Below are 21,136 nucleotides of genomic sequence, written 5' to 3'. Positions count from 1 at the left end.
ATTTGGCTGGCTGTGTAGAGTTTCTGTGTTTTTCAATGTGAAATTGAACACTTTTGCTCATACGTCCCAAGGGTGTTTGAGCAGCGATTCCAAATCAATGTGTTCTTACATAACGCTGTTCTTATGGCAACAATGCTCTTTTACCCATCCTACAACACACATACATAGTCTGACTACAAACTGAGTTGGAAATCAATTTCTAGTGTCTGATTTAAAATTCTCCCCAACCCCAATTGTCAAACTACTATTTCCTCCATTTGAAGTTCATTAAATTATGTAATGGGTAATATACTCATAGATCAGATGTATTCCATTTGACTGTTTCTAACTATTTTTTCCCATATTCTCTAACTCAGTTGTCTCAACCTTTCCGGACTACTATACCCCTTTCAGGAATCTAGTTTGTCTTGCATATCCCCAAGTTTCACCTCACTTAAAAACTATTTACATAATCAGACATAAAAATACACCTCTACCCTGATATAACGCTGTCCTCAGGAACCAAAACATCTTACTGAGTTATAGGTGAAATCACGTTATATTGAACTTGTTTTGGTCCGCCAGAGCACGCAGCCCTACCCCCCCTGGAGCGCCGCTTTATCGCATTATGTCGGAATTTGTGTTCTATCGGGTCGCGTTATATTGGGGTAGAGATGTCCAAAAGTGTCACAGCACACTATTATTGAAAAATTGCTTTCTTTCTCATTTTTACCATATAATTATAAAATAAATCAATTGGAATATAAATACTGTATTTACATTTCAGTGTATAGAGCAGTCTAAACAAGACATTGCCTGTATGAATTTTTAGTTTGTACTGACTTCGCTAGTGCTTTTTATGTAGCCTGTTATAAAAGTACAGAAATATGTAGATGAGCTAATGTACCCCCTGGAAGACCTCTACCTACCCCCAGGGGTACATATATCCCCGGCTGAGAATCACTGATCTAACTACTTTGCAAAAAAATCTATATTCTAATTTTAGTTGGTAGCAGTAATCTGCTGGGCACTCCACTCTACTATAAACGAAATTTAATTGTTACTTGTATTTAAAAAGTATCAAATTACTTCACTAAATAACCCCATAGCTTATCCGTACACTAGGAGAAGACAACAGGCTCCAAGATCTAATACTAGGGTGGCCAACCTGTGGCTCCGAAGCCACATGCGGCACTTCAAAAAAGTCAATACGCGGCTCCTTGTATAGGCACCGACTCTGGGGCTGGAGCTACAGGCGTCAACTTTCCAATGTGCCGGGGGGCAGGAGGGGTGCTCACTGCTCAACCCCTGGCTCTACTCCAGGGCCTACCCCCACTCCACCCCTTTCCCTAAGCCTGCAGTGCCCTCGCTCCTCCCCACCTCCCAGCCTCCTGCACCATGAAACAGCTGACTGGGAGGTGCAGGGAGCGAGGGGGAGGCACTGATCATTGGTTGGGATGCGCTGGGAGCAGGGTGGGGGAGCTTCTGGGGGGCTGCTGACGCATTACTGTGGCTCTTTGGCAACGTACACTGGTAAATTCTGGTTCCTTCTCAGGCTCAAGTGGCCAACCCTGCTCTAATACTAGGTGAGTCAGTAGGCAGATCCTGGCAAATCTGTACCACCAGAGCATTTGAATAGACCCCAAAATCTTTTTATTTACTTATTAACATTTTTATTTATTTTCTCTGGAATCTGGACCTTAACTATACCTTAACCAAGAAATTTGGATCTTCACAAAAAATAATGGACTATTCCTGCTCTAATATGCAGTTTTCATTGCAAAGTGCACCACTGTGAACAATTTAAAACAGTGTTTCTCAAACAGGGATATGAGTACCTCTAGGGGTACGCAAAGGTCTTCCACGGGATACATCAACTCATCTAAATATTTGCCTGATTTTACAACATGCTACATAAAAAGCACTAGCAAAGTCAGTACAAACTAAAATTTCATACGACTTGTTTATACTGCTCTATATACTATACACAGAAATGTAAGTACAATATTTATATTCCAATCAATTTCTTTTATAATTATATGGTAAAAATAAGCAATTTTTCAATAATGGTGTGCTGTGAGACTTTATTTTTATGTCTGATTGTGTAAGTAGTTTTTAAAGTGAGGTGAAACTTGGGGGTACGCAACACAAATCAGACTCCTGAAAGAGGTACAGTAGTCTGGAAAGGTTGAGAGCACTGATTTAAAAGACCATTACATACACACACACACTTTTTTCTTACATGTATGTAAACAGGTATGGGAAATTACAGCTACCACCACATATTAGCTTTCAAATAAGAATAATTAAATCTCCTGTTGGCCTCATAACAGGAATTAAATTTCCTTCCTCATTACAAATATAACTTTTTAACTTGACTATCTACTCCTGCAACAGCCAAGAACAAAATAAGGTGACTCAGTCTCTGATCCTGCACTTTAACTGCACCTTTAGCTACTGGCCTCAAAGAAAAACTTGAGATACTGCTTCAACACCTTGACTGCCGGGTACCAATTTAGAGACCTTTTCCAATGTAGACGATGTCTTGATATCCCACGTAAGTGCTGTGAAACAAAGATTGGGAAATTTGTGCCTGGTTTAACTGCAGTAGAAATACCACTTCCCAGCTACAAAGAAAACCCTCTGAATCTTCAGATTATTCCCTGATTAAAAATTGAATCCCTGAAAGTGTCTAAGGTGGGGGTAGTCAATAGGTAGCTTGCGGGGGAAAACTGGAGCACCAGATGCTTTTGAATGGGCAGCAAAATCTTTTTATTTACTTTTTATCATTGTTAGCATTTTTTTATTATTTTCTCTAGAGTCTAGACCTTGACCCTGAAATTTGGTTCTTCACAAAAAATAATTGACTACCACGATCTAAGGGGTGTTGAGGTGTGCGGATGTGTATGTAACAACGGACAGAAAGGGCGGTAGGAAACACGAGAACTTCAATGGAGGAGAGAGACTTGCATGGCCTGGAGAAACCAGTGGATTCCCTTCCCTCTTAGTACAAACACCACAGTACTACATGAAGTTAGACACCACCAACCATCCCCCCTCCCAAGGAGAAATCTCCCTTCCATTCTCCCCATCCCACCTGCACACAGACCCTCCCCGTCCATCTCCCCGGCCCCGTAGGCAAAGACGGGATTTCCGCGCTGCGCCCTCTCCCTGGCAGTGGCACGCCCCTGCCGTCAGACCCGGGGAGATGCCCCGACCCTCCTCCCCAAGGCAGAGAGATCCCCCCAGCCGCCGAGGGGGAGTCCGAAGCCCACCCGAAGCCGGGGAGGGACGATTCCTCCCCGCGCTGCCCAGGCACAGCTCCACGGGGGTGGCGGACGGGCGAGTCGCGCACGCAGCGAAGGGGGTCAGGCCCAGGAGCGCCTCTTCCCCCCCTACCCGCGCCCATCCGCGGCAGCGGCTACTGACCTCGCTGTTAAAGGCTTTCACGGCCTCCATGTTGAGGCAGAAGCGGGGGCCGGGCGGCTCGTCTCCGCTGATGGCGGCTGGGCTGGGCCGGGGAGGGGGCTGGTCTCTCTCAGGATCCGCCGGGCCTCCTCGCCATGGCGGGTGGCGCAGGGGGCGCGGGACCCGTGCCCCGCTCGTTTCCGTCTCCTCCCTTCCCCGCTCGGCCTCCTCGCCCCGCTTCCCGCCCTGCGGCGCCGGCTTCGCGGGCCCGGCCTGGCCGGGACGAGATGGAGGGACACGGCGCAGCAGCTGCACAGGCAGACAGCGCGGACACCAATATGGCGGACACCCGGGCTCCAGGCAGCGCAGCTCGGGGGAGCCGAGAGCAGCGGAGACGGCAGCGGCCAGAGCGGCCCCTGGCGGTCGCGCGCGCACCAGCCCGGCCCTCGCAGAGCAGGGACCATAGAGGTGGCGTCCAGAACGTCGCTCTGGCAAAAGCGCCTGCTCCCTTGAGGGCCTGCGCCTCCTACAGGCGGAGGCTGAGTACTGCAGGCAGCGGGCAGAAAGAAGAGGGTTCGTCATCTCATGTTACTGCCCGAGGAGCTCGCTCTGTAGCCCCGCGGGTGTGATGGTAGCGGGGGGTAAAGGGAAGGAGACAGAGACCAGATTATTTCGTGTGAGGAGAAACTTAATTTCTGCCCCGCCCCCTTAACATTTCCTGTGGCAGGCTCACGAATCTCTCGGCTGCATTCTCCGCACCACGCCCCGACACAGTGTGTGTGTGGGGGGAGAAAAACTTAACTAACCCCGAGGCAGGGGGAATTTTGACCAAGAGCAAGAACTGCATCCTGGCGCTTGCCCTGGGATTGTAGATGGCTGCATCAGGCACACTGTGCTTTCCGTCTAGAAATAAGGATGGATCACACGCACCAGTTACCGAGACTGAGCAGAAAAAGTCCAGTGCTCTTCTCCAATATTTTCACCAACACCACGTTTTGGCTTTCGCGATTAGAGGCTACTGCTATCCATTTAGAGCTTCTGTTATACCACATCGAATTAGATTTATGTGCATTAGTAATTGATGCAACAAGGCATTTCATTCTGTAGGTAAGGAGGGCTGAAATGTGGTTAGTGGGGAAGGAGGGAGAAAAATGTTTTTTAAAACTGCAGAGGAGAATTGTTAAAGATTAAGATGAACTTGGAGGCAGAAGCTGAGCTAAAATGATTATAAAGTGAAATTGACTTTCTAGTACAGCAATGATATTGTCATGAATGCATTTAAAAAGAGATGTATCCTTTTCAGACAGCCTTTCCTTGAAGGAATCATAGAATATTAGGGTTGGAAGGACTACAGGAGATGATCTAGTCCAGCAGTCCCCAAACAGTGGTGCCCATGGGCACCATGGCACCCACGGGGGCATCTAAATGCGCCTGTGTCTTGGCGGTGGTCAGCATCCGCCAAAATGCCATGGCAACACCTCTTGCCACGATCCTTCGTCTGGTGTCCACCAGATGAGAAGGTTGGGGACCACTGATTTAGTCCAACTCCCTGCTCAAAGCAGGGCCAATCCCCAGACAGATCTTTACACCAGTTCCCTAAACAGCCCCCTCAAGGATTGAACTCACACGCGTGAATTTAGCAGACCAATGCTCAAACTACTGAGCTATTCCTCTCCCCAAATGCTAGTGGTAGCTAAAAAGAACATGAAAAGAAGGAAGAACAAAATTGCAATCTAGATTGTCTGTGTTTCTACAGCATTTTAGTAGAACAGGATCCTTTTCCAATATGAAACAATAAAGTAAACCTTATTTAAAAAAAAAAAAGCCCTAGCTAGATCTGAGTCTTCCCATTTTTGTTGTTTAAGAAAGTTCTTCCTATGCCTCCATGTGTAGAAATGCCCTGCTTTCTATGTGACTCTGTCACTGGGTAACAGTGAAACTGACTATACACAGAGACCTTGACCCTACAAACTTGAATCTATAGACATGCCTAAGGCTCCTGAAGTCTATGGGACTACTCATGTAGATAAAGGTAAGCTGGTACATAAGGGCTGGCAAGATCAGGCCTAAAGTGATGTCAAATGGTTAAAGTAGCATTTTCTCTTTAGTTTTTCAGTTATAGCAAGAGCTAGGATTACAGTTAACAGTTGGAAATTGTTGAGGTTTTTTAAATTTGAAAGCAGCTTCTATTATAAGTCCTTTCAGCATGCATGCTGGAGGATAAACATTAGGGTTATAATTATAACCCTAAAAGTTTTATACTGTTAAAATGAAAGATATTAAAATGTCATGTTTTTATTTAATATACAACATGGTAACTAAGGAGGCTGAGGTCACTTGCTGAGCTGCTCTTTAAACTATTAGTATTTTAATTTGAGGTCAGCTTCTTCAGTAGAAAGCTAGCAGCAGAAGAAAGATGATTAATCCTAGTACTTTAACTTAAAGTTTCTTCCTTGCATCAAGTAGATAAAGATTTCCACATGTGGAAGGACTGCAGAAGAAAAATACTGACTAGAATTCTAGTCAATTTCCTCTCCCTTCTTTCCATGTGTAAAGCACTACTACTTCCACACTAACACGGCTACCCCTCTGATACTTGACATCATGCAAGGCACTGCATTTAACCATATGGAGTGGAAATCCATCAACCTCATGAAGAAACTTGCACAAATACAGACAGATATCATCTTCCTTTCCAAATGCAAACGGATGGACATCATACCAAATGGACTAAAGGTAAAAAATCCACTGTATCATACATTACACGACACAGTGAGAGATATATGCCATATCTTGATCAGAGAAACTGAGGAACCCACTCTGATCAGCATCCTATACCAGCAAACAGGAACATCAAAAAAGAGCTCTGTCAACCTGGGACTCTCATTAATAACAACTTCACCATCAAACGCGACTTCACTAAAACTAAGACAGGCGAGTAATTCTACATTACTACTTCAAAACCTTATTACTTATTGCAAAGGAAAACCGGACTGTAAGCTGTGTACTCTAACTTAAACTGCCAAACCTAATTTGTACTACGCCTATCTGGGCCAAACGTGTACCCACACCACGTCAGCATATATGTCAAACTATCACTCATCACCACTCAGCCCAGAAACAGTCTATTCCTATTCTCGGGGACTCTCTTTGTCTGCCCATGCACCCCACCAACGTGTACAAGTTTTCTGGCCCGCAATCTTGTTGTAACTGCTTACAAATTGGCCAATGTGTCTCCGCCATCAAACGTAATACTTTCCAGAAGACATCTGAACATCGCACACTGAATATCACAGTACTACCAATTTCCTCAACTGGCACAAGCCTGAAGGAAGAACTTATTCAACTACCTGGGATCTCCTGAGTTGTTGTCAAAAAGATGAACAGTCTGGACCTCGAATATACTTTGAGCATGCTTCCGCTCAGAAATTGTATTGAAAAAAAGAGAACCAAACCACATTCATTTGGCATCGATACCTAGTCGTTCAGAACAACAAAGCCCAATACCATCAAACAGCCTCCAGAAACCATCACTGACCCAATTATCATCCAAAGAAGGCTGATATAAGCAGAGGTGCTGTTGATTAAATTGAAATGGTCTGGACTTACCAGAAATGGAGGCCACACAGACACTCCCACTTAAATATCAAATTCTACAGCCCACTTCCCTCAGATCCGACAACATGAGGAATTCACTCTGAAACGTGCACCTTCTACTACAGGACATCATTGCCCTACGACTAACCACCGGAACCAATCAACTACCCCTTAGGAGCCTCGACCACGAGAGGTTACTTCTTATCTACTTACCCAAGATCCACGAAACCCAGAAATCCTGGACGCACCCATCATCTCGGTTTATTGGCACTCTCCCTGTAAGGTACCTTACGGTCTGGTGGGACTCATCTACTCATAGACCCATATGACACACCAGCACGTCCCAAGTATCTCCAGTGAACCAGACCTCTACGCTGATTTCCTGAGGAACTTACAATGCATTTGGTGACCTTCCAGAAAACACCATCCTAGCCACCTTGGATGTAGAGGCTCTACTACTAAAACATCACACACAGATGAATACACAGCTGTCAGGACAGTTCCCTGATGTGATGCCACAGCACAATTGGCTGCTGAGCGACTGATATGCCTTTATCTCACCCAAAAAACATATTATCAAAAGTATAAGAAATGACAACTTATTTTCAGATCAGTGGCACTCTCATGGGCCCCTCATGGCCCACAATGCACAATATTTTTAGGCCAACCTGGAATCAACGCTTGACTAGCTCTGTCCATCACGCCCCTCCTCTACCTACGCTACATGATGACTCTTCATCATCGTGGACCCAATGGGAAGGAGGACTCTGGAAAAATTCCACTCAATGATTTCAACAGCTTCCACGCCCACCATCAACCTCAGCCTGGCCAATCTACACGGAGGCCCGCTCCTAGACACGATCTGGTGCAATAGAATGATCGCATATACACCACCCTCTACCATAAATAATCGCCGTTATGCCTACTCTTCCATGCCTCCAGCTTCCATCCCGGGGCACATCACACTATCCATTGGCTATCAGTCTCAAGCACTGCGCGTACAACGCATCTGCTTACCCCTCAGACAAGAGCAACACCTTACAAAAATGCTCCACAGCATTCTCAACTCATACGCCGCAGGGCATTAAGAAAACGATCAAACAGAGCCAGAGTGTACCAGAGCCTCCTACTGCAGACAAACCAGAAAGAACACCACAGGACTTCTAACTGGCCATCTCATATAGTCCTCCAGCTAAACCCGCCAATGCATCATTGAGGGATCTACACCCTCCCTGGACAATGATCCGACACTTTCACAGGCCTTGGGTGGCAGGGGCCATCCTGCACAACAACCTGCCACCTGACCATATTCTTCACCAGTAACTGCCCTGCCCAAGTAAACTCTACCCTCAGGAACATCCATGCAAACAAACCTCGTGCCAACTTGCGCACATTATTACACACGCAACACCAGTCCGGAACCTAACCAGCATTCAAAGCCACAACCATCACCAGTCTTCCTGCACGTCACCAATGTAATGTCGCCTCATATGCAGCAATGGCCCCTTCTGGCCCTGTACATGGCCAATGCCGTCTCTACGGAAAAGGATAAATGGACCAAATCCGATATTAGGAATGGCATATACCAAACCTGTAGGAGAACACATTACCCTCACGTAGGCCACACTTTATAGCACGCTTAAGGCTGGCCATTCCTGCCAGCCAAAATAACTTACAGGACCCAGTGACTTCAAGAGAAAATTGCTAAGACTTCAGTGCATCTTTTGGGCAAAATTTTTTGACACCCATCAGCTCAGGATTTAAAACAGAGACTGTGTAGAATGGCCTTGCTTGCAACTACAAAAACCAAGTTTTCTCTTCCCTATGGTTTTCCACACTCAACTGTAGATCGGGCCTCATCCTCGTGATTGAAAACTAACCTCATTACTCTAGCTTGCTTTGGCATATATATTTACCTGCCCCTTGTAAATTCCACTACATGCATCTGATGAGTGGGTATTTCGACCCACGAACGCTCATGCTCCAACATCTGTTAGTCTACAAGGTGCCCACAGCAGGAGTCTTTGATGGCTTTTACAGATCAGACTACACGGCTACGCTCTTCTGATACTACACTTTGAACCCTACTAGAAACCTCATTTTAGTTGAGTGTTCTCTTTAAGGTGAAAACAAAAAGAAAAAAAGCTAGTAAGGAGAACAGAAAAATGATTTAGCACGTTAACAATAGATATACTTTTCTCTCAAAATACTCTAAAGCTACTTTAAATAGTATAAAAAGGAGGACCATGTTGCACGAAGTGCAGAGAAGGAAGCCGTAGCATGCGAGAGATGGGGGTGGAGGGAATAGGACTCCCAAAGGAGTATATAGGGAATGAATTTAGTGTGTAAGGTTAACGAGGAGATGAAGAAGATAGGCCGGCTTAAAAAAAAATGTTTTAGAGCCAAAGTGGAGATTCCTTTACAACATTTATAAAATTATAAGATAATCTGACTTAGTAAAATACCTACCAGTATCACGTTTATATCTATATATGATATATATTGGTAGGGCTCACAGATCCCAGGAACAACATCGGAGTCTCTGTCCAGAGAGCATGCAGTGCTAGGAACAGCTAAGATACTGCGCAGAACCCTCAAACTCCCAGGCCTCTGGTAGAGGACCCGAGGTTGAGGAAGACACATACCACCCATCGGGGTCAGAGGGGAATTTTTTTTTATATATAAGTGATGTTTTCAAATGTCAAACAAATAATCAGTTATGAAACTTTGGATATCGTTTGTTTTTAAATACATACACAAGATTGATAACTTACTACATTTACAATAATCCTCACACTGACATTATTCCCTGCACTCACATTACTACACAATACTAACACTTCCTGTACCCAAAAGAGTTCAGTTTTGATACTAGCTTAGTCATACCAGTTAACTCCAGCTTCACAAAATATTATACCTCTTTCTGATTCTGCTTTTGCTAGCCAAAGCATAACTCAAGAACTTTTCATGACTGCTTAAAATAAACATGCCAAGCCCAGGGGTTTCTACTTTACCATATAGGAGCCCCAGCTTCAGTATCCACTGAAGCCCAGAGGCTTATTCCCTGAACCACATGGGGTAAGGTGTGGCCTATTTCTGAGAGCTCAATACCATTAAGGAAAAAATCCTTAGATTCGTCAATTGCTGTAATTCAGAGTGCTGTTGTACTCCAGAAAAGTGACTGCAAAAATGGTAGCCTTTTCCACAACATATTTGCTTCCACATTCATAGCCGACAACTCAGAAGTTTTTACTAGGGAGTGAGCTAGATTCTGTTATAAACTGTGCAGTATTAGAATTTTTCAGTAAAATTTAACTGCAGGTCCAGACCATGGGCAATAGGTGAACACCCTGCCTTCGGGGAGGCTAGCTCTCCAGCCCCGTTTGTTCCACCCTCTGCCCTACCCTCTACGACTGGAGGAACCCCGAGACCTCCTGCCTCGCAACCGGAGGAGCCCTGGCCTGCCAGCCCCAGCCATGCTGGCTGGTCCTCCCACCAGTGCTGGGCCAGGCCACTGGCCCGACCCTCTCCCTGGCAGGCCTCAGCACTACCATTGGCTGCTGTCTGAAGCTGAGCCCCCACTGGTTTCTGGGTAAAGGGGGAGGGAGGGCATGGCTCCTGGAGGAACATGGATGGGCCATGGCCTAGGTCAGGGGAGGCTTAGCTTGCCCTGGCCTTTAATACCTGCTTCCCATGGTCCAGACTCTTTTCTTGGGTACACCCACTTAAACTTTGCTAGCATCAATTGATTGCCCTCAGACCTGTGCAACAGTTCAGCATAGATAATCTCTATTACTGATGATACGAGCCAGATGGAACTCTGTTTGACTTTCATATTCCATTTTAAGGCTGCAGGGCTGACAGAAAAATGATTTTAATTGTAAACCGAGTAAGTGTTAGATAAAACTAGTAGCTTCTAAACCAGGGCTGGATATGGCAGCTGGGCCAAGTAATCCACCATCTGTGCAATCTCCCTGATACGACCATGAAATTGTTGCATGCAAATTAGCTGTTGAATAAGGGTGGTGATTGATTGACTTACCTGTGACACCACAACGGTCTAGGACTCTTGGCGTGGCATAAATGGACTAAATACATTTTACTATATCTGTACCCTGTACAGTTGTAATTTGTAAAATAGCTGACAAATTAAAACTTGGACAGTAACAAATCAGAAATCCAAGTGATGATTAAACCTGGTGATATTCTTAACAGAAAGAACCCTCAACCATGCTTGTAGCAGTTTCCATCACTTCATACTGTCAGACATTTTAGGCTTTAGAGTGACAAACGTAGAATATTGTTATAGACCTTCTTAAGACAAACATGAAATCTTACCATGCCAGATCCAGACTGAAACCACACTTCTAAGAGCCTCATTATATAAACATACTGAAGCATTTCTAAAGGCAGGTTCACTTAAGGCAAAATATATATAAAGATTTTCTATAGTATCCAACAGTTGACTAAGTGACAATTTGTCTCATGGTCATGTGCTGGCACCCGAAGACAAAATTAGATCTTTTCTCCAAACATAGTTCTCATATTTGAAGGCAACTTACTGTGCTGTTCAGGACAGGACCATTGCTTCTGTTTTGTTCTCTCTTTTCCTATGAAAATCTGATAGTTTTAACAAGAGATCAGTTTGAATTGCTGTAGAGACTTTACATTGGATTAACTATATCACAGTCATAGCTAGTAAAATTATTAGCTTATTCATTAATAAGTATAGCAATTTGGAAAACACTCAAATTAATATTGAAGTAATTGTAAACATATTACTCTTATAGGATATTAGTTTGTTTTTTAAACAAACGTAGGCTGGACTTCTGAGCTTTGGCCCACAAAATTGGTGGAATACCACACTACAAAAGCAGCATAGTTTTGCAATTGCATTGAATCTGGCCTTGAAGTAACCACAAAACTCTCACCTAGTTGCCTTTGCAGAATCCTTATGAGCAGTTTCAGCACAGGCAAGTGCACATTGGATAAGGGGGAGCAGAGTAACAGGCAAAAACCCACTTCAAGACACATGGACCAACCCTACTGGATGATGTTCTCTCTCCAATACATTTAGACAGACAATTTTAATTTGGGACCTACAAAGATACTTAGGTGCCTAAAGAACAGACTTAGGAACCTAACTCTAAGGTTTAGGAACCTAAATCCCAGTGTTGGCTCCACTGGAATCCACAAAACTGAAGCCAAACCCTGTAGGTGCCTAAACTCATGCAGCACCTAATTTCACAGTAAAAATTCCCTTGGTTTCTAAGTTTCTACCTCTGAGTATATGCTGTGCTGCCTCTCCCGCCCCCCACCGAGTGAATCATGAATGGGGCAAAGGTAGGCATTTGACCACCTATCTCACATGCAGGGGCCAATCCAATAGGCAGCCTCTAATCATGCCTAACAGATCAAGTCCCATTCAAAATCTGGCCACCAGAGATGGAGATGTTGGTGATGCTAACTTATAACTTTTAGGCCAGTGGTTAGAGTACTTGCCTGGCCTATAGAAACCCAGGTTCAATTCCTCTCCCTCCCCCCATCTCTGCCAGAGGGGAAGAAAGGATTCAACCAGAGATGTCCCACCTCTTAGGAGAGTTCTCTAACCACTGGGCTATGGGATATTCTGATGCGGGGGCTTTCTCAGTCACTCTTCTGTTCAAGCTATTCTATTGTGAATAAAGAGTGCTTGGAGCAAAGGAACTGGATCCAGGATCTCCCAGGTGGGTGCCTTGACCACTGGGCTATAGACTCATTCCCACTCTCTCTCTAGCCTAATGACTATTTAATGATTTATCCTCATTGGAACACTCATCGGGCAAGAGAGAGGGAGAGAAATATGACTGTAGTCCAGTGGTTAAGGGCAACTTTTTCTTGGCTTTTTGCAGACATCTCCAATTTCCTCCAGCGAAAAATTGGGAATATTTATATATGTCTTTCTGTAAGAAAGCTTCCCTTAACATACCAGAAGGCACAGAAATGTGGTGTTTGCCCTTCTAGGGAGGGAAGGGCTAAATAAGAGTATCTTTCTTTTGTATGTGTGAGCACACTTATCCATGCTAGTCTAGCCGGCATTAGTATTTTGAGAGCCCCTAGCAAAGTTAGGTCCCACCCTCTGAAACCTCATCCAATCTTAACATCTTGATGTTGCAGCAATGTGTGATGCTGTCATCCCTCAGGCATCCTGTGATGATATTGCTGAAGTCACATTGTGATTACTTTGATCCCCAAAAAATACATTCAAAACTTGAAACATCCTTAACTTAGAGGCCAAATTCTGCCCTGGGATGCATACACATAGGATTCCCATTGAATTCAAAAGAAATTGCATGCTCATGTCACAGAGAATTGGAAAGTGTTTTCAGCACCAAGTCATTTCAAGTTGCTCCCAGAAGGTTTAGAAAACATGATGCTGGCAACTGTTCTGGCAGTCTAACCATACCCACACTAAAGTTCCCAATGTTATTACCATTAGTTCAGTGTTTCTAAAACTGTCTTAGTTTAGACAGAGCCCCAGTCTCAAAGTTTAACTCTGCACTGCTGCATCCCAGATGTTAAGCTTTAGCAGCCAGGTAAGTAAACACTGTTTATTACTGTTTCATATGCCACATTTATTTCTACTATGCTCTAATAAGAAAGCTCTCTAAACTGCAAGTCAGAAGGCAGGTTTGCTGTAGCAATCATCTGTTTAGTTGCAACAAGATATAAGCATTATGAAAGCTGTAACTGAGAGTTCTCTCATGATCTCAGCATGCAGATAAAATAAAGATGGGAGAACCAGCATCCGGGCAGATTCTAAGTAATTGTAGACATATTTGTCAATATTCACAGGATTCCGGGTGGTAGTGTGTGGAAACATTTTTTTCTGTAGAAGTGGTCAAACTGCAATAAAGAACGAAATGTAACTTTATTAATATACGGATAGTGAAGAAACACTTATGAAAGTAAAAGAGGGATTAGTCATTCAATTCCATTTATTAAAATAAACCTTTTATAGAGTAAATTCAAGTGTTAAAACCATTTCAGTTAGAGGGGACTTTTATGGAGAATTCAGTGATACTTTCTGTTATAACTCCCACATTTTAAAGAAACACCTATTCAGGACTGTGTTGGTTATAAAACAGCAGGCAAACAAACAGTAGTAAAGCCTTGAATAAGAATGCTGGAGATACCTGGGACTGAAAATGCATCTTATTACCTTGGGTTTGGGTTTCTTTTAACAGACTGGTTGGCAGCCGGGCATACCAGTTCTTTACAATTCATAGTTTGGCTCTCCTGGTCTTCGGCTTACCTCCATCTTTCTCTCTTGCCTTCCAGGACAAAGTATATGCTCAACCTTTCTTGTATATCTCAGACGTTTATCATGAAATAACAAACTTGTTATGAGAGGGTGCAAAAACAGGAGTCCATTTGACAGTCCGTTAGGACAAACAGATATGACACTACTGACCTCAGCAAAGTCATTCAAGCCTCAAAAGATGAACGGAAAAGATGAAAGTCTCATTTGATCCATTGTTCTCTTCATTGTTTCAGATAATTAAGAAGAGTAGTAGATGAAATCCTTTCCCATTGTTTTATCCAAGTATTTCTAATTCCTTTAAAGTTAACAAACGAGCCTTAGGAGAACATACATCCATTGTAGGTTTTTTAAACAAATATACAATGATGAAATCAGAATGTCAGATGTGACTCTAGATAACCTTTTGTATCAAAGCTCAGAGCACAACATCCCACACTAAACTGAGTAAAACGAATTAAGTATATGTATCTCATGGATTAGTCTTACCTCAGGTGAATATGAAAATGAACAAAATCTCTTGCAGTGTCATTGGTCCAGAACCGTGTTTAATGTATCTCCACCATGAGAGCTATCTTTACAAAAGTGCAGAAGACAAAGAATAAGGGAATGGCTGAGGTTTGTTTCATTCAACAAATACAGTTTAAAACTCACCTGTCACAGTTGGCATGATACAAAAGTCAGTGCTCATTAACTGCAGAACATTCTCTTTGCAATGTTTGTATTTACAAATTAACTGCTTATTGATGCTATGTACTTTGGTAAATGCAAACAGAACACACATATTGCACCTGCCATCCCCTTTATTTTGATAGAATATATGGTGCACACCAATTGCTGCAAATAGCTAAATCTAATCACTCCAGGATTTTGCCGGTCCCAAGTCAATTCTAGCTATGCCAGGGTTCTGTCCACATTTCCCATTTTGTATCTCCCAAAAGTCATCTGGTTACCCTAGCCTTGCCCCTTGCTGACATCAGGTCCACATGCAATGCAATATGATACCTTCCTACCTTTCACTTCCCCAATGAACTGGGTCATGTCCCACGCTAGATTACAAGGTATGGTTGGGGGGTCCCATTATACACCTTATGGTAGAGAGATACATTCTCTGAAATAACGGAGTGGGTGGAATGAACATTTGCACAGACATGCTCAGCACAGCAATTGGGAGCAGGCAGAAGGGCCTAGTGGCAGCAGTACTTGTTAAAGCTACAACACCAGGGCTCAGAGACAGCTGGACATCAGGGCATTTAAGATAAGGACAGAGAGAAGGTACAATGTATAAGAAAGATCAGATGTTGCTAGTTCAGACTTTATGACTTTGTTACTATAGAAAATGTTAAGAAGTGACTGTTACTGTGTAACATTCAGCAGTTAGATATAAACCCCATACCATAGATACAGAAATTTGATCTGCTTAATTCTATGGAAAACACAATATATAATTTCTGTGTGTCTATAATTGATAACTTTTGAACATTGCATCTAATCAATTCTGAAATTTCAGGTAACATTCTAGGCATCAAAAGGCAGAAGCCTCTTGGATTTTGGTGAATGCCAGAAAACCAGAAGGGGGAAATGGGGAACACAGAGCCCCTGCGATCTGGTCAGCAGATCATTAGCTTCAGCTAGGTCGATAGTTATCTATAGATCAAAGAATCTGTTGATGACAGCTATTAACATCTTCATGCATAACAATATTCCCTCAGCTTTACCCATCATCCCAATAGAGTTTAAACTGTTTTGACAATCTGAATGACTTCTCTCTGACTGGACAAAATAATAATAATGGTGGAAAGTAAGGCACAGGGAGCCACTGGCACTGGGGGGCAGGGAAGAGGTAGAAGGAATAGGAAGGGGGCAGGGCTTGCAAGAAGTCCCTGAAATTGAAGTGACTGAAAGGTGGCACATATACAGCTTCTGTGGGTGTGGGTTTAGGGTGTGGGTGGTTAAGAAATGGAGGACTGCAAAGAGTCCCAGTGTACATGCAAGGAGCTCAGCCTGCAGAAGTAACTAACACCTCTACACTTCAAGCTACAGGTATAAATTCAAGCTTGAGGAGATGTACCTGTGCTAGCTCTGATTGAGCTTGTGCACTAAAAAAAATAGAGTGCAGCAGAGGCAGGGCAAGTGGTAGGGGAGGCTAGCCACCCCAAGTACCTACCTATCCAAGATGCTTGGTACCTACTTGGGGGTATTTAGCCCCTCCCATTGCTCACACAGCCATGGCTACCCTCTATTTTTAACATGCTAACTTGATCAGTGCTAACACGGGTACATCTGAAGCTGAAATTTACACCTCCATCTCATAGCGTAAACATACCCAGAGTGTGCGGACCTCTAATAATGGCTAGAAACACCTTTTAAGTCCTTAGCTATCCAAGAGATTGCAATTGTGCAGCTCACCCCACTCCTATATGCCTTTATTACCCCCCAGACCAACAATGAATGCAACACAATAGAAAAGCCACTTGGAGGCTTCATCTAACATAGGAAGTAGCTGCTCATCTTCTGAAAATAATTACATTTGTGCACCATACTTTGCAGTGGATGACATTTTACTTCAATGTAGCTAAAAAAAAAACTGCAATAATATCATTTTACAAAGAAAATCAGTAGCATTACCCCTTTTCTGTAGATGAGGAACTAAGGCCCAGAGAGGTGAAGTGCATTTTCCAAGGTCAGCCAGTGGCAGAGCTGGAAATAGATCAGAATCTACCAAACTACAGAGCCCTAAACAGCCCTATGGCATAGCTAACTCAAATACTTCAAGTCTCGACCCATATCACATTAGCTGTCCTTATTTGCAAGGCTCAAGCCGGCCTATTCCCATGACTAGGCACAAAGGAATTAAGAGCAAGACTCTCACTACAAAATTTCTGAGCCTCAGCCTGGTTACTTTCAGAAAAAATTCCATGATGCAAATTGTTTGTCCAAATGGCTTTCAAATTTTAATAGGAAGTAAGGGAGCTTCTCTTTAGTAGTAAATTGTCATTATTCTTGCATGAGTGGCCCCTCATGGAACACCAAATTGACTAATGAGGGTGGAGGAGTAAGACACTTACTGAAGGTCAATGACCATAAAAATATTACACGGTATTTTTATTTGTAGACTATAGTAGATACTCAACAAAATAAATGAGATCTGATTTTGAAAAAGAATAGCAGCATCTTCCTGCAGCGGTGTTAGCACACACTTTATAATGACTACTTTAACTTTGTTTGCTAGTGATACTTCACATTTATTTTTTAAAAAAAGGTAATACTAGAATAAGGAACAGTTGTTTCAGAGTACTAAGAACATTTCTTTTAAGATCTGTAACCAAATAAAAAAATTACAAAGTGTGACATTTTGAAACATGCACTGTCCATGGTGAATTTTCCCTAGTCACAGTCAAAATAGAGAGCCTCTCATACTGTCGGCACAGATACAAAAAGTTTTCAAAAAGTTCTCCCCTGCCTCTCAGCCTAATAACAGCTTCCTAGGTTACAAAAGGTCTGGCAGGTGGCAAGCATGGAAAACCAAACCCAAAGAGCCTGGTTTCCATTTACTGAGTGATTCCATGAATAGCACTATTCAGTCACAACAGAAAAGCTAGTTGTACACAATTTTTGTACCAATTTAACTTTCAGTTAGGGATTTGTTTGTTTTTAAACCCAAAATAGAGAGCCTCTCATACTGTCGGCACAGATACATTATACTGGGATAGCTTATTCCTCTACATTTTGGGGAATAAACTACACCTCTACCCTGATATAACACAACCCGATATAACACAAATTTGGATATAACGCGGTAAAGCAGTGCTCCAGGGGGGCGGGGCTGCGCACTCTGGCGAATCAAAGCAAGTTCGATATAACGCGGTTTCACCTATAACACGGTAAGATTTTTTGGCTCCTGAGAACAGCGTTATATCAGGGTAGAGGTGTATGTTAATATAAGTAGCTTTATACCAATGTAACTGCAGGCACATTATGGGGTTGTACCCCTTTGACCACGCTAGTTTTAAATCTGATATAATTAAAATGTTATAAGAGCAGTGTTTGGACAAGCTCCTTGGATTGCACACAGCGTGTATATCCAGGCAGAACTGGCCTCTGAGCTCCTTTGAGGTTTAATCCAGACTATGTTAGAAAATAGTTGCAATAACATATTGGCTGCCTATAGAGGAAATAGTAATAACTAAATATATCGCATGGAATAAAACAACATAAGTGGTCTGTCTCTGTTAAATGCTAGCATCCACTTCATTGCATAATCCTAAACCCTCTATTTGTTTATCTTTGATATAGGAACTTCTGATATACCTAACCCTGCTAAGTAAATAGATTCTGCTAATGAAGTATGCATGCTTATCAGGACTGGCGCTAGTGTTTTTAGCGCCCTAGGCGCACGGCCATTTTGCCGCCCTGCACACTGGTCCGCAGCTCCAGTTGAGCTGCCGCAGGCATTCCTGCGGAAAGGGTCCGCTGGTCTGCGGCTCCGGTGGAGCTGCCGCAGCTGTGCCTGTGGGAGGTCCACCGGAGCCGTGGGAGCAGCGGACCATCCGCAGGAATGCTTGTGGCAGCTCCACTGGAGCCGCAGGACCAGGGGACCCTCCGCAGGCACGACTGCGGCAGGTCCATCGGAACCGCCTGCTGCCCCCCCGCCGGCAAAATGCTGCCCCCCCAATAATCCTGGCGCCCTAAGCAATTGCCTAGCCCGCCTAAATAGAAGCGCCGGCCCTGCTGCTTATGTTTGCTGTACCATTATGTACAGCACCTCCATTTCCAAAATGCTGTTGAGGCCCTTAAATGTAAGTTTCATTTTTTTAAATGTGAAAAGGTTTTTATAAACCAGAAACAGTTTTACATTCACTGAAGACTTCTTTTTAGAAACTAGACATTGCAGTTTTATACTAGTGCATGAAAATAAATTGGCAAGAAACTAATCTATTTTTATTATCCAAATGATGTTTGTTGGTCCTGTATGTATTGTCAATCCAATACATATATTTGCTTTGTAAGGCACTCAGGTACTATGTTGATATGACAGAAGCTAAATGAAGGGCAAAAAGTAAACATATAGTATAAATGGTAAACAAGCAGCCTAGATTTATGCAAGTTTTCCAGCTAAAACAATCCAAGTTACTCCTAATACACAAGTTATTTATTTTAACCTGGGTTTGTTCTTTACATCTTTTATAATCTGTTATACAAAAAAGATTAAATGCAAGTTCTGAGAACTTTATCATGATTGTTTCCCCGAGTATTAAGAGATACTGAGGTACAGTTATCTATTATATAAGTTTTCCTGAGCAACTCTTATTAACACCTTAATTTCTTCTCACCCACACGAGAAACTGAAGTTGATAAATAAATTTGAGTTTCTACATACTGTATTTAAAATAACTTCAGTAGCACGTGCTACAGGCCAGTGGGTCCTTTCAGCAAATGGAAGGCTGTTTCCCCCCACCCAGTATAATGTGTATCTTTTATTGGACCAATTTCTGTTGGTGAGAGAGACAAGCTTTTGAGCTTACACAGAGCTGAAGAAGACCTCTCTCACCAACAGAGGTTGGTCCAATAAAGATATTACATAACCCACCTTGTCTTGCTAATATCCTGGGACCAACACAGCTACAACAAGCTTACATATAATACGAAAAACAGCTGCTAAGGATATATAGGAATGGTTAGACTGTTTATCATGGGAAGGACCACAGTGACATCTAGTGAATAATTCTATACTGAACAGAAGGGAGTTTTTGTGTCGTTTGAATTTATGAAACCTTTGAATACCACTTATGTCAGTTTACTGACTAGGACAGAACAGAAGGAAAGGCTCATTAGATGTTACCAGATTTTAGGTCTCCTTTCCTGAGCGACGGAACCCAGTAATGATAGAATTCAAGATTCTAACCCCCAACCTACAATTAGCTATGTACTGATGTAGACTTTAGACATATTGCAGACCAAATGTTGCCTTCTGGTAGCTGCATGAGACGCTCACTTATTTTATTGGGAGTTGCACATGCATAGACAGAATTTCATCATAAGCCTACTAGTGTTTCAATTATGGAAATTTTCTTTATACAAAACATGAAAATAGAGAAGTCATGTAAGCTTATTTTCTCCTTTTACTTTCATTTAAATTGCAGACATTGTTAACATCAGAAATATTTAATGTTTAATGACAGTACATGGGCAAGCCACATGACCCACAAGAAAAATAATGGATATTCTTAGACAGTGTTGAAACAGTTTCATGTAAAATGGATACATGGAGTCAGATCTTGTTCCTATGCAGAGGCAGCCACAAAGGGGCCATGGAATTTCTATGTAGGTCCCCTCCTGGAGGTTCTTCAGATTTTTTCCACTGGAGGGGAGGGTTGCACCACTATCTTGATATACAGGGAAAGCCAGAGATGCAGCCTACAGACACTGTGAGGTCCAGACACATCTCAGGGGCTGTGGAGATCTGCCAGGGCCACCTGCATAAAGGTGTTGTGCCTCTACATGGGCTTTGTGCCTTCCCACAGCTCCACCCCCCCACCCCCCAGCACCCTCCCTGGCAGTGGGGCAGGGAGCGAGATGAAGCCACTTCTGCCTGAGAGAGCCTGGCTGGGAGGCAGCGATGGCCTGCTCCCTGCTGGGTCTCAGCTGACAGGGACAGGAACTGAGCATGCCAGGTAGGGAAGGAGGGGCTCGGCCCTCTCTGCCCCTGTCCCTAGCAGCAGGGCCCAGGCAGGGGGTGACCCACTGCCACCACAGCTGCCAGGGACAGGAGCCAAGTGAGCTGAAAACATGGCGGGAGGCAGAGGAGGCTCGCAAGGCCCCTGTCCCTGACTCCCTTGAAGCTGAACCCAG

General features: G+C 43.4%; 1 protein-coding gene across 5 annotated transcripts in view; it reads right to left on the bottom strand.

Moving 5' to 3' along the window:
• Positions 1 to 3,589, bottom strand: part of SCAF8 (SR-related CTD associated factor 8) — a 147,621-nt gene extending 144,032 nt beyond the window's left edge. For 2 of the 5 annotated variants that reach the window (XM_032772072.2, XM_032772071.2), the window contains exon 1: positions 3,409 to 3,525. In XM_032772072.2, coding sequence (XP_032627963.1) covers positions 3,409 to 3,438 — 30 coding nt within the window. In that variant the 5' untranslated portion in view covers positions 3,439 to 3,525. Of the gene's footprint in view, positions 1 to 2,427; positions 2,474 to 2,502; positions 2,528 to 3,408 lie in introns of those variants that run through there. The other 3 variants (XM_032772074.2, XM_032772076.2, XM_032772075.2) reach the window with 3 other exon arrangements.
• Positions 3,590 to 21,136: the final 17,547 nt, after the last annotated feature.

Source organism: Chelonoidis abingdonii, chromosome 3, assembly GCF_003597395.2.
Source record: "Chelonoidis abingdonii isolate Lonesome George chromosome 3, CheloAbing_2.0, whole genome shotgun sequence".
NCBI lineage: Eukaryota > Metazoa > Chordata > Testudines > Testudinidae > Chelonoidis > Chelonoidis abingdonii.
The sequence above is the reverse complement of the archived record's forward strand: the minus strand, read 5'-3'. Positions and strand labels throughout refer to the sequence as shown.